This window comes from Pristiophorus japonicus, chromosome 4 (assembly GCF_044704955.1).
Source record: "Pristiophorus japonicus isolate sPriJap1 chromosome 4, sPriJap1.hap1, whole genome shotgun sequence".
Lineage (NCBI taxonomy): Eukaryota > Metazoa > Chordata > Chondrichthyes > Pristiophoridae > Pristiophorus > Pristiophorus japonicus.
Genome location: NC_091980.1, coordinates 300,353,544 through 300,369,452, shown reverse-complemented (window position 1 = coordinate 300,369,452; position 15,909 = coordinate 300,353,544). Strand labels below are relative to the sequence as shown.

Below are 15,909 nucleotides of genomic sequence, written 5' to 3'. Positions count from 1 at the left end.
GGATTCAGGTCTACGAGCCCTACTCTAATGCCTAATGTGGGAGATGTGAAAGTCTTAAATAATTCTGACAGAGCTTCTCACTTAGCTATCACCAGTGTCTAGAAATCAGCTTGGACCATTGCCAACCAAACATCCCAAAGGGGAAGGAGTTTTAATGGGCACCATAGTGAGGCCAGAATATCAACTTTAGACTGTTGTCACCCTGGAAACCATTCGTACCAAAGTAATACACTGTTCAAAGTCCATGGTTGTTTTCTGTGGACATTCACAGCTCTCTGTTAACTGCAAAAACTTGTAACTGGTTTTACGTTTTTGGTGAGACATCACAAAGGCTAGTGAATAGAATCAGAAGAATGTTAGCTTCTGCAGTCCCAATTTTGGCCATGACTTGCATCAATTTTTTGGATTAAGTTGGTTTTTCTGACGTAAGTTAAAAAACCCCATTTTCCCCAATAAACTTGCTCCAGAGTAACTTAGGGCCCAAGTTTCGGGCCGCGCCTAAAACGGCACAGCCCCGAGCTGGACGCCCGTTTTTTGCGCTGGAAAGTGCGCCAGAAAAAAACTCCGATATTCTCTGGCTCCTCGGAGGGTCTTCAGCAGCTTGGCGCGGCGCGCACAGAACAGCGGGGGGCGGAGCCAGACACTCACGCCGATTCTACAAGCAGTGGGGGGGGCGGGCCTAATTTAAATAAGGCAACGTCGTACCGGCAACCCTGCGCATGCGCGTTGGAGCATGCGCGTACGCGCAGTGGGAAATAAACATTGGCACTTGGCCATTTTTAAAGGGACGAGAGGAAAAGTGAAGATTTGTCTCATGGACCCCTGGAAAGGCTGGTGATTTAATTTTAGTGACTTTTTTTGTGTCTGAAGGATTGCTTTTAGCAGCACTGTTGAATAAATCACCTGCTGAAATCAGTGAGTGCAGCTTTTCACTGCTAAACTTGCAGAACAGGTGCTGCATTGGTGCATGCAAATTAAGGACTGTGTGTTTTGAGAAATAAGAGTGCCAATTCAACTTTGCAATGGATCAATGTCCACCAAGAGCAAAGAATTTCTTGCATGAGGAAGTGGAGGTATTAATCAACGTAATTGAGCAGAGATGGCAGGAGCTAGATACCAGCAACAGAGGTCGCATAAAAGTGCCACCAAAAGAAATGAAGAAACGCTGGAACCAAGTTGCAAAAGATTACTGTGCAGTGGTGCATACCAGGAGATCTGGAAGCCAGTGTAAAAAGAAATGGCACGACCTTGGTCAAGTAGTTAGTGTAAGTAATATTTCCCATTTTTATTGTAATCGTAATTGTAACCTGGCTATCTGTATGTCCCATCTTGCAGACTGACACACTCTGTAAAAAGTTATATTTTACTCTTTGCAGAAGAAATTGGCCCACAACAAAAGGGAGGCAACTCAGACAGGTGGAGGCGTGCCCAATCTGCATCCACTGACACCCTTGGAACAGGGGGTAGCTGCTATGATGAGTCGTACATGGAGAAAAGCAATCAGTACAGCACAAGCTGGGCCCGCACGCGAGGAAGAGGGAAAGTCCTGAAAATGCATCGTGGCCCTTTAAATCAACCTGCTGCCTGGCCTGCTATGTGTGAGAGTACTCATGCCACCCATCCTGCCCCCTCCCTTGCTGTTAAACATTTGACTGTTCTGATGTATTTTGCAGAACATGATGATGATGATGTTGCTGCTGCCAACCCTGAGGATCCTGAGGGTACAGAACAAGAACCAGTACAACCAGATGCGGACGAACCAGACTGGATGATGGCAGCAATGACTGAAATGTCTGCAGGGGAGAGCTTCCAAATTAATGTTTATGAGCCCCCATCAAGGGGCATCAGAGTTTCAACCCCTTGCATAGGTTCTGGTTCCACCTTCCATGGTTTTTGTTATGTACTGATGTGTGTATCGTCCCAGTACCTTAAATGTATTGTAAGTACTATGCCACACCACAGAGGGCGCTGCGGTGGGAAACCCTGGTAGTACCTGTAACAAAGGCTATATAAGGCTGACCACCACACCTGGGAGGCACTCTGGAGCTGAACAATAAAGGACGAAGGTCACAGCAGTTAGATTTACACCAGACCGTGTGGAGTCAGTGATTTGTGTGCTACATACACCACAGTTTTGATTCCGATGTTGCGGGTCCCAGTGGTGCTGCTGGTATAATGCAGCATTCTACAGTCAGTGCACTACCGTCCGAGCCCGTGCCTCCCACTCGCATAGGTTCTGGTTCCACCTTCTATGGTTTTGATTTCCGACGTTGCGGGTCCCAGTGCTGCTGCTGATATCATGGAGCAGTTTACACCCATTCACCCACCATCCCAGGCCACGGCTCGCATTCGAGTGCTGTCGTCTGGAACACCGAGCGTCCCACCATCCCAGCCCGCGCCTCTCTCTCTAGTACTGCCGTCTGGAACACAGAGCGTCCCACAGTCCCAGCCCGTGCCTCCCTGTGTAGTGGTGCCACGAGGCAGACCCAGGCAGAGGAGGAGGAGATTGAAGACTCTCCTGAGATGCAGCGTGCAACAGATGCGACTCAGGTTGTGGCATTGGGTATGGAGACCAATGAGCTTACCCGATCACTCATCGGTGGCGTCAGTGCAGTGGGTGAAGAGTTGACGGTCCTGACGGGAGAAATAGCAGTAATGACACGGGAACTTAGGGAGGGAATGTCCGAAAGAGTGCAATCGACGGCACAGGCCGTCAGGGAGGGCATGCAAATGTCGGCACAGGCCGTCAGGGAGGGCCTGGTTGAGGTAGCTGCTGCAATAAGGGCACACAGCCCAGCCAATCAAATGACACCCCCATGAGGAAGTGAACATTCACTGAGATGTGGATGAGAGATGGTTGCAGCCTTTCTTTGCTGCTTTTGTTGTTGTTCTTGATGTAGCTGTAGTAGCATTTTTCAAATTGAAATTGTTTTGTAAGTTTTGTAACTTTACAACTTATAAGTGATCTTAGGGTTTTTAAGTGATCTTATAGTGTAAATGCTCTCACATTTTGTATCCTATTTAATTTTGCACCTAAAAAGTTATCCTGAAGTTTAAGTGTTCTTCAGAGTGTAAGATTTTTCACATTGAAACTTTTGTAAGTTTTGTAATTTTACAACTTATAAGTGATCTCAGGGTTTTCAAGTGATCTTATAGTGTAAATGCTCTCACATTTTGTAACTTATTTAATTTTGCATCCAAAAAGGGATCTTGAAGTTTAAGTGATCTTAAGAGTGTAAGATTTTTCACATTGAGATTGTTTTGTAACTTTTGTAACTTTACAAGTTTATAAGTGATCTTAAAGTTTTTAAGTGATCTTCAAGAGTCATATTAAAAAGTATAGTTTGATACAACAAATATTTTATTACAGTGACGTTAACTTTTCAATAAAATATTTTTTCATTAAAACTGTTTCATGTTCCATTAACACAGCACAACGTAGGAACAACTGCAAAGAATAAACATGTCCATGCGCAACAGTGGTCGCAGAGCCCTCAGGCAGTTGAAGCGTTCACGGATGAGCTGCTGGCGCAAGGCTCGAGCAATCGTTAAAGGGGCACGATGGATGGCCCTCCTCCGACCTCGTGCTCTGGCATCAGGCACTTGCATGCTTTCCTGATCATCGTCATCATCCTCATCCTGCTGTTCCGTAATATTATCATCATGCACTGGACCCTCACGTGGGTCTTCTGGTTCCACTACCAGCTCCTGCTGCCTCATGATGGCTAAGTTATGAAGCATGCAGCACACAACAGTGAAGTGACCAACAATCTGAGGAGAGTATTGCAAGTCTCCTCCAGAATGGTCCAGGCATCAGAATCACTGTTTCAATGTGCCAATGGTCCTCTCAATGATGCTGCGCGTCGCAATGTGCGCCATGTTGTATTGACGGTCAGCTTCTGTCCGTGTCACGCGTAGGGGCGTCATGAGCCAGGTGGTCAGGCCGTACCTTTTGTCTCCCAATACCAGCTCTGCCCTTCTGGCTGCTGCTCAAACATGTCAGATAGAATGCTGTCGCGTAGGATGAACGCATCGTGGGTGCTGCCAGGGTATCTCGCATCGACTGACATGATGCGCTGTTTGTCGTCACACACGAGCTGCACATTGATTGATAGAGTGGAAACCTTTCCTATTTCGGTACTGTTCAGAATCCTCCACAGGTGCTCGCAAGGCTATGTGGGTACAATCAATGCAGCCCTGTACCTTTGGGAAGCCGGCAATCCTGAAGAAGCCCACAGCCCTCTCATAGATCGCTTATACGGTCATTGGGAAATTGATGAAGTCATTCCTTCGCGCATACAGTGCAGCCGTGACCTGGTAAACGCAGGCATGTATTGCACGTTGAGAGATGGCGCACACATCTCCAGTTGTAGCCTGAAACGATCCCGAGGCATAGAAAGAAAGTGCAGCTGTTACCTTCACTGCAACAGACAGGGCAGTTGGCATTCTGCTTCTGGGCTGCAAATCTGCTCTCAGCATATCACAGATCTCAGCGACAACTTCTCTGTGGAAACGCAGCCTTTTGACACAATCAGCCTCGCTCATGTCCAGGTACGAGCGCCTGGCTCAATATTGTCGACGTGGGTAAGGTCTCCTACCCATCAACCTGCGGGCTATGACGTTCCTGGTGCGGTGAGCTCTAATCAATTCTCTCCTATGCAGTGAATTGATGGCGAACCATTTCATAATACGTGGTGTTGACAATGCAGCACCCATTCTGCAAATTTAAGTTTAAAAGTGTCTATGTGGCTGCCTCTCCCTGTCCCTGGCCAAATGGCCTCAGTCCCCCTCACAGCTCGAAGGCTGCGTATTGTTTCTTCGGCTGCTGTCCAGCCATTGATAGACGGAGCCTTTTGACACAATCAGCCTCGCTCATGTCCAGGTACGAGCGCCTGGCTCAATATTGTCGACGTGGGTAAGGTCTCCTACCCATCGAAGACTGCTGCTGCTTCACACAGGTAGGAACATGGAATATTTAATCTTTGCTTTCTTTATAAATTTGTATTCAGGTTGGATCTTTATTTGTATAAGTATGAATGCTGAATGATTGTACAATTTAATTACTTCCCTTCGCAACCCCCTTCCTTCCCTATGCCTAATTTGTAACCTACGCCTGATTTGTAAAGTGTAGGCAAGATTTTTTCAAGCGTACAAAAATCTTCACTTACTCCATTCTAAGTTAGTTTGGAGTAGGTTTTCACTGCCTAAACTTTGAAAACAGGCGTAAGTGGCCGGACACGCCCCCTTTTGAAAAATAAATTCGGTTCCAAAGTGATACTGTTCTAACTGACGAGAACTGGAGCAAACGAAATGTCGAGAATTGCAATTTCTAAGATACTCTATTCTAAACCAGTTGCTCCAAAAAAACAGGAGCAACTCAGGCCAAAACTTGGCTCTTAGATAGGTACGATTTTTTTTTAGTTCAGTTTTTTTTTCCAAAAGGGGGCGTTCCCATTCACTTACGCCAGTTTTGGCCATTTATGCCACTTTGGCCAGCTAAAACTTACTCCAAATCGACTTAGGTCAGCGTATGTGGCCAGCTCTGAAAAACATTGCGGGCAGTTAAGAAATCGGTGCAGGTAAGTAAGCAAGGACCTGCACACAAGCACCAAGTAGCAAACATTCCAAATAAAAGTTAAAATAACTAAATAAAAATAAAGAACTCAGGTAAACAATTGATTAACAATTAAATATTTGAAGTAAATCCTACCTTGGGCCGGGGAAAGTAGTGGGAGGCAATTCGGCGTGGGATAGGGGCGGCCGGCAAAGACACATCGGGAGGCTGGCGGTGGGGGAAGGGAGGGAGGGAGAGGAAAGGCTGGGCTCGCCGGCCTCTCAGATAGTGTTCTGGCAGTCTGGGCTGCACTCAGATGCGGGCGATCATTCAGCCACGGCTAGGGGTGGCGAACATCGGGTCCTGCTGACAACTTGCAGGACACGCTGAGAGGGCGAGGAGCATGCGCACAGACTCCACTGCGCATGCGACAGCTGCCGGCAGTGTTTACAGCGCAGGGCTGTGGCTCCGCCCCCTCACTCCACCATGGATGCTGCACCAGGACCCGGTACACTTGGCAGAGGGGCCAGGATACTAAGTAAGTTTTTTGCCGCCGTTTCCAGCACACAAAGTCGGCGCATAAAGGGTCAATGCGCCAAAAAAAATGGGTTGGCCAAAGTTGGGCCCTGTGTCTGGCAACTGATCCATGCAAAGCCCATCAAGCTCACTCGCAATGCTCAGCAAACCGAAGGAATGAATCATAGGGAAAGCCGTCAAATGGCACCTAGTCACCAATAATCTGCTACCGATGTTCAGTTCAGGGTCTGTGAGGGTCGTTGAGCTTCACTGCACACCCAGTGCAACTGCACCAGTCACAACCACCGTGGTTCGAAGACAGCCTGGTGGAGGATCTTTGGTGCTGGGCAGGCCACATCGTTCGCATGCCAGACACCAGACTCCCAAAGCAAGCGCTCTACTCGGAACTCCTTCACGACAAAAGAGCCAAAGGTGGGCAGAGGAAACGTTACAAGGACACCCTCAAAGCCTCCCTGAAAAAGGTGCAACATCCCCACTGACACCTGGGAGTCCCTGGCCAAAGATTGCCCTAAGTGGAGGAAGTGCATCCGAGAGGGCGCTGAGCACCTCGAGCCTCATTGCTGAGAGCATGCAGAAATCGAGCGCAGGCAGCCGATGGAACGCGCGACAAACCAATCCCGCCCACCGTTTCCCTCAACGACTATCTGTCCCACCTGTGACAGGGACCGTGGTTCTCGTACTGGACTGTTCAGCCACCTAAGAACCCATTTTAAGAGTGGAAGCAAGTCTTCCGCGATTCCGAGGGACTGCCTATGATGATGATGAGATTCGAAGAGCAAGGTACAGGCTAGGTAGTCGGCAATGAATAGCTCCACTCCCAACCCCTCAAAGACTTTTCACCATCTTTTCAAAGACTCAAGACAAGTGTGTTATGGAATGCTTGCCTGGATGGTGCGGCCACAACAATATTCCAGAAGCTCCACAGTATCAAGGACAAAGCAGTCCAACTTGCCACTGTCCTCAATATTACCCACTCCATCACCTGTACACTGCGGATGCAGTATATAGTATCTGTAGGATGCACAGCAGTAACTCACCAAGATTGTTTTGCCAGCACCTCCTCCTATCTCCATGACCTCTATTACCAAGGACAGCAGCAACAATATCATGTTAACACCATCACCTCCAAGTCACGCAACATCCTGACTTAGACATATATCACTGTCGCTGCACTGTCGCTGGGTCAAAATCCTGGAATACTCGATCCAACACCGTCGTGGGAGCACCATCACCACAAGAACTGCAGGGGTTTAAAAAGGTGGCCCACCATCACCTTCTCAGGCCCTCTTATTACATATAAGCAGTTGGGTCAGAGTGATATTGGTGGAGTCATGGCAATGTGTCACCCACCTGTCCTCTCAGTCACATGGCCGAGGCAACTGGAGGAGCAAAATACAGGAATATACCATCATGTTGCATACCGTATATACTCGCGTATCCTGCGATCTCGCGTATCATGCGACCCCTAAATTTTCGTCCCCAAAACATGATTTTACCGTATATCTCATGTATCATGCGAGTCACTTTTTTTGAGATCGAATACAGACCTTAACATGAAACATCGAGTGGATTCTGCTGTGAAAGCTGTTCGCGAATCGAACACCGATACAGCAATCGTTCCAGCTGGCTTGACTAGCGTCGTTCAGCCACAGCCTCTACTGTGTTTGCGGGTAAAAGAAGCATGGGCTGAGATAGGTGGAGCCTCTAATAATGCAGCAAACTTCAGAGGGAGTTGTGGGCGGCGATCTCTAGACCACAGCAAAGATACAGTACAAGCGACAATAGAGGCTGCAATCCAGCCCAGGAGATACCTGCCAAGATTCAGCGTGGATACGGTCTGCTTAACAGCCTAACAGCCTAATCTTGGCCAGCACTTCACACCCGCAAATTTTGTATCTCACGTATCATGCGACCCCCCCCAAATTTAGGTTACAATTTAGGTCTTCAAAAGTCGCATGATACGCGAGTATATACGGTATATAGGATTACTTAGGATATACAGCACAGAAACAGGCCATTCGGCCCAACCAGTCCATGTCGGCATTTATGCTCCACTCGAGTCTCCTCCCATCTTTCCTCATCTAAAACTATGAACATAACCCTCTATTCCCTTCGCCCTCATATGCTTGTCTAGCCTCCTCTTAAATGCATCTATGCTATTCGCTTCAACCATTCCCTGTGGTAGCGAGTTCCACATTCTCACCATTCTCTGAGTAAAGAAGTTTCTCCTGAATTCCCGATTTGATTTCTTGGTGTCTATCTTATATTGATGGCCTCTAGTTATGCTCTTCCCCACAAGTGGAGACATGTTGGGAGCTCCAGGAGCAGTGAATGCTCAATTTTCCCAATTCTCTCCATCAATTCTCTCTCCCCTCTACAATCTGAACACACGAAAAGACAGGTCCATCAAGGGCAACTATTATAGACGTTAAACGGAAGTTTGCTACATTCCCTGAAGATTCCAGGCCCGATTCTCAATGTGTGCTGACCTCGCTCATCTCAGTCGGTCGCAGGTCGAGGGTGCTAAACTTGATCTCTGTGCATCATAGTTAGGGATGGTAAAACTTGGCCCTGTTCCCGCACTTCCTATCCAACGAGCCTAGCAGGTATGGACATTGGGTGAAGACAGGTTTGCTGGGGTTATGGTGTGTCCCCCTCCCACTCCCATGGTCAGAATTTCCCTGCTGATGCTCACACATGAAGAATATCCATTTGGTCAAATGGTCAAACTGGATCCCAGCAAATTGTCAGCTCCATCAGGTTTTAGGAGGGGATGGGGAAGATTGGTCAAAAGCATAAAACTGAGCACTAGCTGCTCTTTTGGGCTCTAACGTGAAGGTCAATTCTTGATCGTCTCCTGGACTGTGGCCCCCAAGTCACCCTGGACCATAGAGGACAGGTGAGTGACATTCCCTCCACTGCACTGACCCAGCTGCTGGGATGTAATGGGAGGTTCTGGGCAGGGGAACGATTCTCCTGCCCGCCTGCGGGGAGCTGCTTGACCACTCCTCAGTCATCCGGCTGAGATAATGGCCAAGAATTTGCGGTGTGTTATAACGGCGAACAAGCAGCGTTCACTGTTACTACCTCTTTGCAACTGACCGCAACGCCAGGGTGCAGCGCATGCGCGTCCCAACGCGGAAATCCCGAAGCCGCGATCAGCCATTCACCGCTCCGACACTGGCTGCACTTTTTTAAAAACAGTTTGTTGATATTTATTTCAAGGTTTTATTTTTTTTCCCCCCCGTGCGAGAGCCTCAATCATTGTTTTACTCTCTGTAACATTTTTTAAAAGTTAAAATTAAACGAGTTTGTTCACTTCCTGGTTCGCTGTCCGCGAGGACTCTGCCTTTTGATTGGCTGACGAGACAGCTTGTTGAGGTCATCACAGCAGCTCGCGTTAGGGATTCCCCATTAACTCACACTGACCTCAACTGAACGTTGTGAAAAGCCAAACTGCTCGCCACAGGGATCGCGAGGTCTTTGCGGGAAGCTTTCTTCGGGAACAGCAGCGAATGCCTTTGCTTCGCCGCTGACCGCAAATCACAGGTCAACAGATTGAGCAGAATGAGGGATCAAATCTGCATCCCGCTGTCCCACAGTCATTTAAAACGTTCCGAATTCCTGCGACAAATACTTGGCACACTTTTTACTTTGTCATGGTAAATAGGCAGGAAACAATCAATTAAAACATTTTAAAATCACTTCCTCAAGAAAGTAAGCCGCACTTACCTCGTTCACATGTTCGCCCCCAATAGCCCATTCCTGTGCAGTCACAGATGAACCTGTTCCAGCCTTCCCTGCACACGGCGTTGTTCTTACAAGGCTTGCTGTCACACTGTTTCATGCTCACTCGCAGGCAAGACGGCTTGACCCCAGCAGCGTTCTGTGCCTCGGCCAGCTGTCGGATGTCCTTGCTCCTGCCGTCAATAAACAAGTCCCTGATGCAGCCAACGTAGCCATAGTTGAGCATGGCCGTCCACAGCTCCGTGGGCAAGATGGACCCCATCCTGTTGTCCGGCAGGCCTCCAAGGTACATGTCCCCCTCCAGGTCAAGGATCTCACTATCGCCACTTGCCGTGAACGGGGTGCGCCGACTGTTCACCGATATAGTGCCTGGAAGAGAAAATCAGATGGCTTAGAAAATGTCGGCCCAACTTTTCCCGAATTAGTTATTTTGTGCCTGGCGCAGAATGATCTCGCGTGTGTGACAATTAGGAGCTTCCAGATCAGCCACGATCTCTTGAATGGTGGTGCAGGCTCGAGGGGCCGAATGGCCTACTCCTGCTCCTATGTTCCTGTTCAATGCATCACATAAATATAACCCAGCGAAGTGCATTGGCTTCCTCCAATAGCTCATGTGATGAGTAGCTGAGCGATTAGGGCAGGAGGGTTTAATCCCCGAGTACACAGGCTAGAAGGGCAAAATCCCTGGTCTGTACAGAGTTAGCTAATCTTAAACAGGACAGCAGAATGGGTGAAAGAAAGAGAAATAAATAACATGCATTTATATAATGCCTTTCATGTGGTCTAGACTTTCCAAATCACTCCGTAGTTAATGAAGTGCTTTTCAAGGATAGTTGTTGTTGTAATACTGCCAATTTGCACACAGCAAGGTCATAAGAACATAAGAACATAAGAATTAGGAACAGGAGTAGGCCATCTAGCCCCTCGAGCCTGCTCCGCCATTCAACAAGATCATGGCTGATCTGGCCGTGGACTCAGTTCCACTTACCCGCCCGCTCCCCGTAACCCTTAATTCCCTTATTGGTTAAAAATCTATCTATCTGTGATTTGAATACATTCAATGAGCTAGCCTCAACTGCTTCCTTGGGCAGAGAATTCCACAGGTTCACAACCCTCTGGGAGAAGAAATTCCTTCTCAACTCGGTTTTAAATTGGCTCCCCCGTATTTTTAAGGCTGTGCCCCCTAGTTCTAGTCTCCCTGACCAGTGGAAACAACCTCTCTGCCTCTATCTTGTCTATCCATTTCATTATTTTAAATGTTTCTATAAGATCAACCCTCATCCTTCTGAACTCCAATGAGTAAAGACCCAGTCTACTCAATCTATCATCATAAGGTAACCCCCTCATCTCCGGAATCAGCCGAGTGAATCGTCTCTGTACCCCCTCCAAAGCTAGTATATCCTTCCTTAAGAAAGGTGACCAAAACTGCACACAGTACTCCAGGTGCGGCCTCACCAATACCCTGTACAGTTGCAGCAGGACCTCCCTGCTTTTGTACTCCATCCCTCTCGCAATGAAGGCCAACATTCCATTCGCCTTCCTGATTACCTGCTGCACCTGCAAACTGACTTTTTGGGATTCATGCACAAGGACCCCAGGTCCCTCTGCACTGCAGCATGTTGTAATTTCTCCCCATTCAAATAATATTTCCTTTTACTGTTTTTTTTCCCCAAGGTGGATGACCTCACATTTTCCGACATTGTATTCCATCTGCCAAACCTTAGCCCATTCGCTTAACCTATCTAAATCTCTTTGCAGCCTCTCTGTGTCCTCTACACAACCCGCTTTCCCACTAATCTTTGTGTCATCTGCAAATTTTGTTACACTACACTCTGTCCCCTCTTCCAGGTCATCTATATATATAGTAAACAGTTGTGGTCCCAGCACCGATCCCTGTGGCACACCACTAACCACCGATTTCCAACCCAAAAAGGACCCATTTATCCCGACTCTCTGCTTTCTGTTCGCCAGCCAATTCTCTATCCATGCTTATACATTTCCTCTGACTCCGCGTACCTTTATCTTCTGCAGTAACCTTTTGTGTGGCACCTTATCGAATGCCTTTTGGAAATCTAAATACACCACATCCATCGGTACACCTCTCTCCACCATGCTCGTTATATCCTCAAAGAATTCCACAAATAGCGATGAGATAAGCTGTTTCAGTGGTGCTGGTTCGAAGGATTCATTTTAAGAATGTAAGAGCATGAGTTGGCCATTCGGCCCCTCGAGTCTGCTCCGCCATTCAATAAGATCATGGCTGATCTTCGAACTCAAGTCCATTTTCGTGCACTATTCCCATATCCCTTGATTCTCTTAATATTCAGAAATCTATCGATCTCTGTCTTGAATATACTCAATGACTGATCCTCCACAGCCCTCTGGGGTAGAGAATTCCAAAGATTCACCACCCTCCGAGTTAAAGAAGTTTCTCCTCATCTCGGTCCTAAACGGCCGACCCCTTATCCTGAGACTGTGACCCCTGGTTCTAGACTCCCCAGCCAGAGGAAGCATCCTCCCTGCATCTACCCTGTCAAGCCCTGTAAGAATTTTGTATGTTTCAATGAGATCACTGCTCAGTCTTCTAAACTCTAGAGAATATAGACCTAGTCTCCTCAATCTCTCCTCTTTTGGTCAGGACGCCAGAGAACTCCACTGCTCTTCTTCGAATAGTGCCATGGGATCTTGGGTGCCACAATTAGTCTCAGCATCTCTGGGATAGGGAGTGAGGATCAGCCAGGGTTCCTAACACCAAATGCTGTCCAGCAACTCCTGTGGGAATTGATGTGAGTGTTGATATCAAGTGAGGAACAGACCAGTTTTGACAACAATGCCATCAAAATCAACTCGCCCGCTGATGCTCACTGTTCAGGGTCAGGCAGGCTGAATGGCCTCCTTGGAATGTCCGCAGGTTGTGAAAGGCACTATATAAATGCAAGTCTTTCTTTGTTTTTTCATGAGTTTTGTTCCAGTTTGGAGATAAATAATGATTTCATAGAAAGATTTGTAATACAAAGGCAATAATGGACTCTGAGGTATGTGTTTTGACATGCTAGCAACTGTTACAGCACTGCTGCACCTGCATAAACAATTGTGCTCTCATTCACTCTTGCCTAATTCATCTGTTTGGTTTCCAAGGCAGGGTGGTTATCATTGGGGGCAGTTCCTGTAGAAGCACCTTGTCCCCCGCAGTGCAAAACACAGCACAGTTTCTGCAGTAAAATGTTCAATAAGTACCCCATTTGCAGAAATTGGCTCAAAGGATCAGCTGTAATTTCAAACCACAAGACCATTCCTTTCAAATCGACAGAGTAACAAACTTAAACTGACAATGTTACAGACTAAAACTACAAAAATATGAATTAGAATGAAGCATAAATAAATTTAACAACACTCAAGTAGTAAAATAATCAAAAGTGGTTGTAATTAACCATTTCAACAACCTCTTCAACAGCTCTCATAAAGAAATAACAGTATGTAGGTTGACAAATACTGAATTATTGATCAATTCACGGTCAATTCCTGAACCCATACTCAGGATGTACATAGGCCCCTATTTCCATTATGGATATATTTCTTTAACTTGATTTCACAATTACGAGTAAACAGGTGAACTGCAGCAAGTGACCATTTTAAAACATTCTTTTGGTGTGGGGTGACCAGGTCAAGAAAGTTTCCCAAACAACAAGAAGAACTGAGAGTTAAATCCAGCAGAGTCAAGATGGTGCCAGCTCATGTCAGCCATATTTGGAAATCATTAAAATGGCTGACGAATTGCCGTATGGTGTGTTTTCTTCTATAACAATAACTTGCACCTTTGGTAACGCAGTAAAATGTCCCAAGGCACTTCCACAGGAGAGTTGTCAAACCGAGCCACATAAAAAATATATTAAGACAGGTGACAGTAGGCTTTAAGGAGCGTCTTGAAGTCGGAAAGAGAGGTAGAGATGCAGAGAGGTTTAGGGAGGGAGTTCCACAGCTTGTGGCCGAGGCAGTTGAAGGCACAGCCGCCAATTGGTGGAGCAAAGAGCATCCAGGATGGGCAAGAGGCCAGAATTGGAGGAGCGCTGAGATCTCGGAGGGTTGTCGGGCTGGAGGAGGCTACAGAGATAGGAATGGAGGGCGAAGCTATAATGAATGCAATAATCTGTTATAAAAAGAAAAGGTGTAATTTACAAGATTAAAAGTCCCCAAATACATTGTAAACAAAGCGATTTCTGCCTTTACTATAGTGGCATAAGACTGTCAGTGAGTTATGTCCTGGGTTTTCTGGATGAATATTAATTAGGGTGGGTTTCTGTGTAGGTCGTTGAGAGGCAGACTGAATTTGCAGTTTAGACTCTGCAATAGTCACAGCATTGATCTGGGAAAAATAAACACACATTATTTTACACCGTGGCCTTTTATTAATACTATTTTAATATTTATAAGTATAATTATTACTCAAAAACCTGTCTGCATTAAGAGGTAGTCTCTTCAGAAAACACGTTAAAAGATATACTTTCCTTCACCTTCTCCCAGACGTTACTTTCTCTGGCTGAAGGGGGAGGGAGGATTGGGGTGCAATGGGGTCCTGACCCCTTGACCTCTGACATTGCTGCTCTTTCACCAGCATGTCTGATTTTTTTTCCTTTCTCTCAACAACAACTTGTATTTATATAGCGCCTTTAGTGTAGTAAAACGTTCCAAGAGATTGGTCAAAGGAGATAGGCTTGAAGGAGCGTTTTAAAGGAGACACGAGAGGTGGAGAGGCAGAGAAGCATACGGAGGAAATTCCGGAGCTTGGGGCCTAGGTAGCGGAAGGCAGGGCCGCTGGTGGTCGGGCGATTATAATCAGAGGTGCTCAAGAGGGCAGAATCGAAGGAGCGCAGATATCTCGGAGGGTTGCAGAGCTGGAGGAGGCTACAGAGATAGGGAGGGGTGAGGCCATGGAGGGATTTGAAAACAAGGATGAGAATATTGTAATCGAGGCGTTGCTTAACCAGGAGTCAATGTAGGTCAGCGAGCACAGGGGTGAAGGGTGAGAGGGACTTGGTGCGAGTTAGGACACGGGCTGCCGAGTTTTTGATCAGCTCTCCATAGGGAGGTTGTCTTTCTACGTTAGCTGAAATCAGTGTGTCGCTGTAAGTGGAAAATTGCAGGCACAAAACCCACAGCGTAGGGTCAACTCAAAATTATTCTTTTCAGAATGGCAGGCAGTGACTAGTGGGGTACCGCAAGGTTCAGTGCTGGGACCCCAGCCCTTTACAATATACATAAACGATTTGGATGAAGGAATTGAGTGTAATATCTCCAAGTTTGCAGATGACACTAAAGTGGGTGGTGGTGTGAGCTGTGAGGAGGACGCTAAAAGGCTGCAGGGTGACTTGGACAGGTTAGGTGAGTGGGCAAATGCATGGCAGATGCAGTATAATGTGGATAAATGTGAGGTTATCCACTTTGGGGGCAAAAACACGAAGGCAGAATATTATCTGAATGGCGGCAGATTAGGAAAGGGGGAGGTGCAACGAGACCTGGGTGTCATGGTTCATCAGTCACTGAAAGTTGGCATGCAGGTACAGCAGGCAGTGAAGAAGGCAAATGGTATGTTGGCCTTCATAGCGAGAGGATTTGAGTACAGGAGCAGGGAAGTCTTATTGCAGTTGTACAGGGCTTTGGTGAGGCCTCACCTGGAATATTGTGTTCAGTTTTGGTCTCCTAATCTGAGGAAGGACATTCTTGCTAATGAGGGAGTGCAGCAAAGGTTCACCAGACTGATTCCCGGGATGGCAGGACTGACATATGAGGAGAGATTGGATCAACTGGGCCTTTATACACTGAGTTTAGAAGGATGAGAGGGGATCTCATAGAAACTTACAAGATTCTGACGGGACTGGACAGGTTAGATGCGGAAAGAATGTTCCCGATGATGGGGAAATCCAGAACCAGGGGACACAGTCTTAGGATAAGGGGTAGGCCATTTAGGACTGAGATGAGGAGAAACTTCTTCACTCAGAGAGTTGTTAACCTGTGGAATTCCCTGCCGCAGAGAGTTGTTGATGCCAGTTCATTGGATATATTCAAGAGGGAGT

At 47.0% G+C, this 15,909-nt stretch overlaps 1 protein-coding gene across 1 annotated transcript in view; it reads right to left on the bottom strand.

Moving 5' to 3' along the window:
* The window catches only part of nrxn3a (neurexin 3a), a 2,272,338-nt gene that overhangs the window by 1,613,024 nt on the left and 643,405 nt on the right, over window positions 1-15,909 (bottom strand). The window contains exon 5 of the mRNA XM_070879627.1: window positions 9,824-10,207. Within this exon, the coding sequence (XP_070735728.1) occupies window positions 9,824-10,207 (384 nt within the window). The remainder of the gene's footprint in view (window positions 1-9,823; window positions 10,208-15,909) is intronic.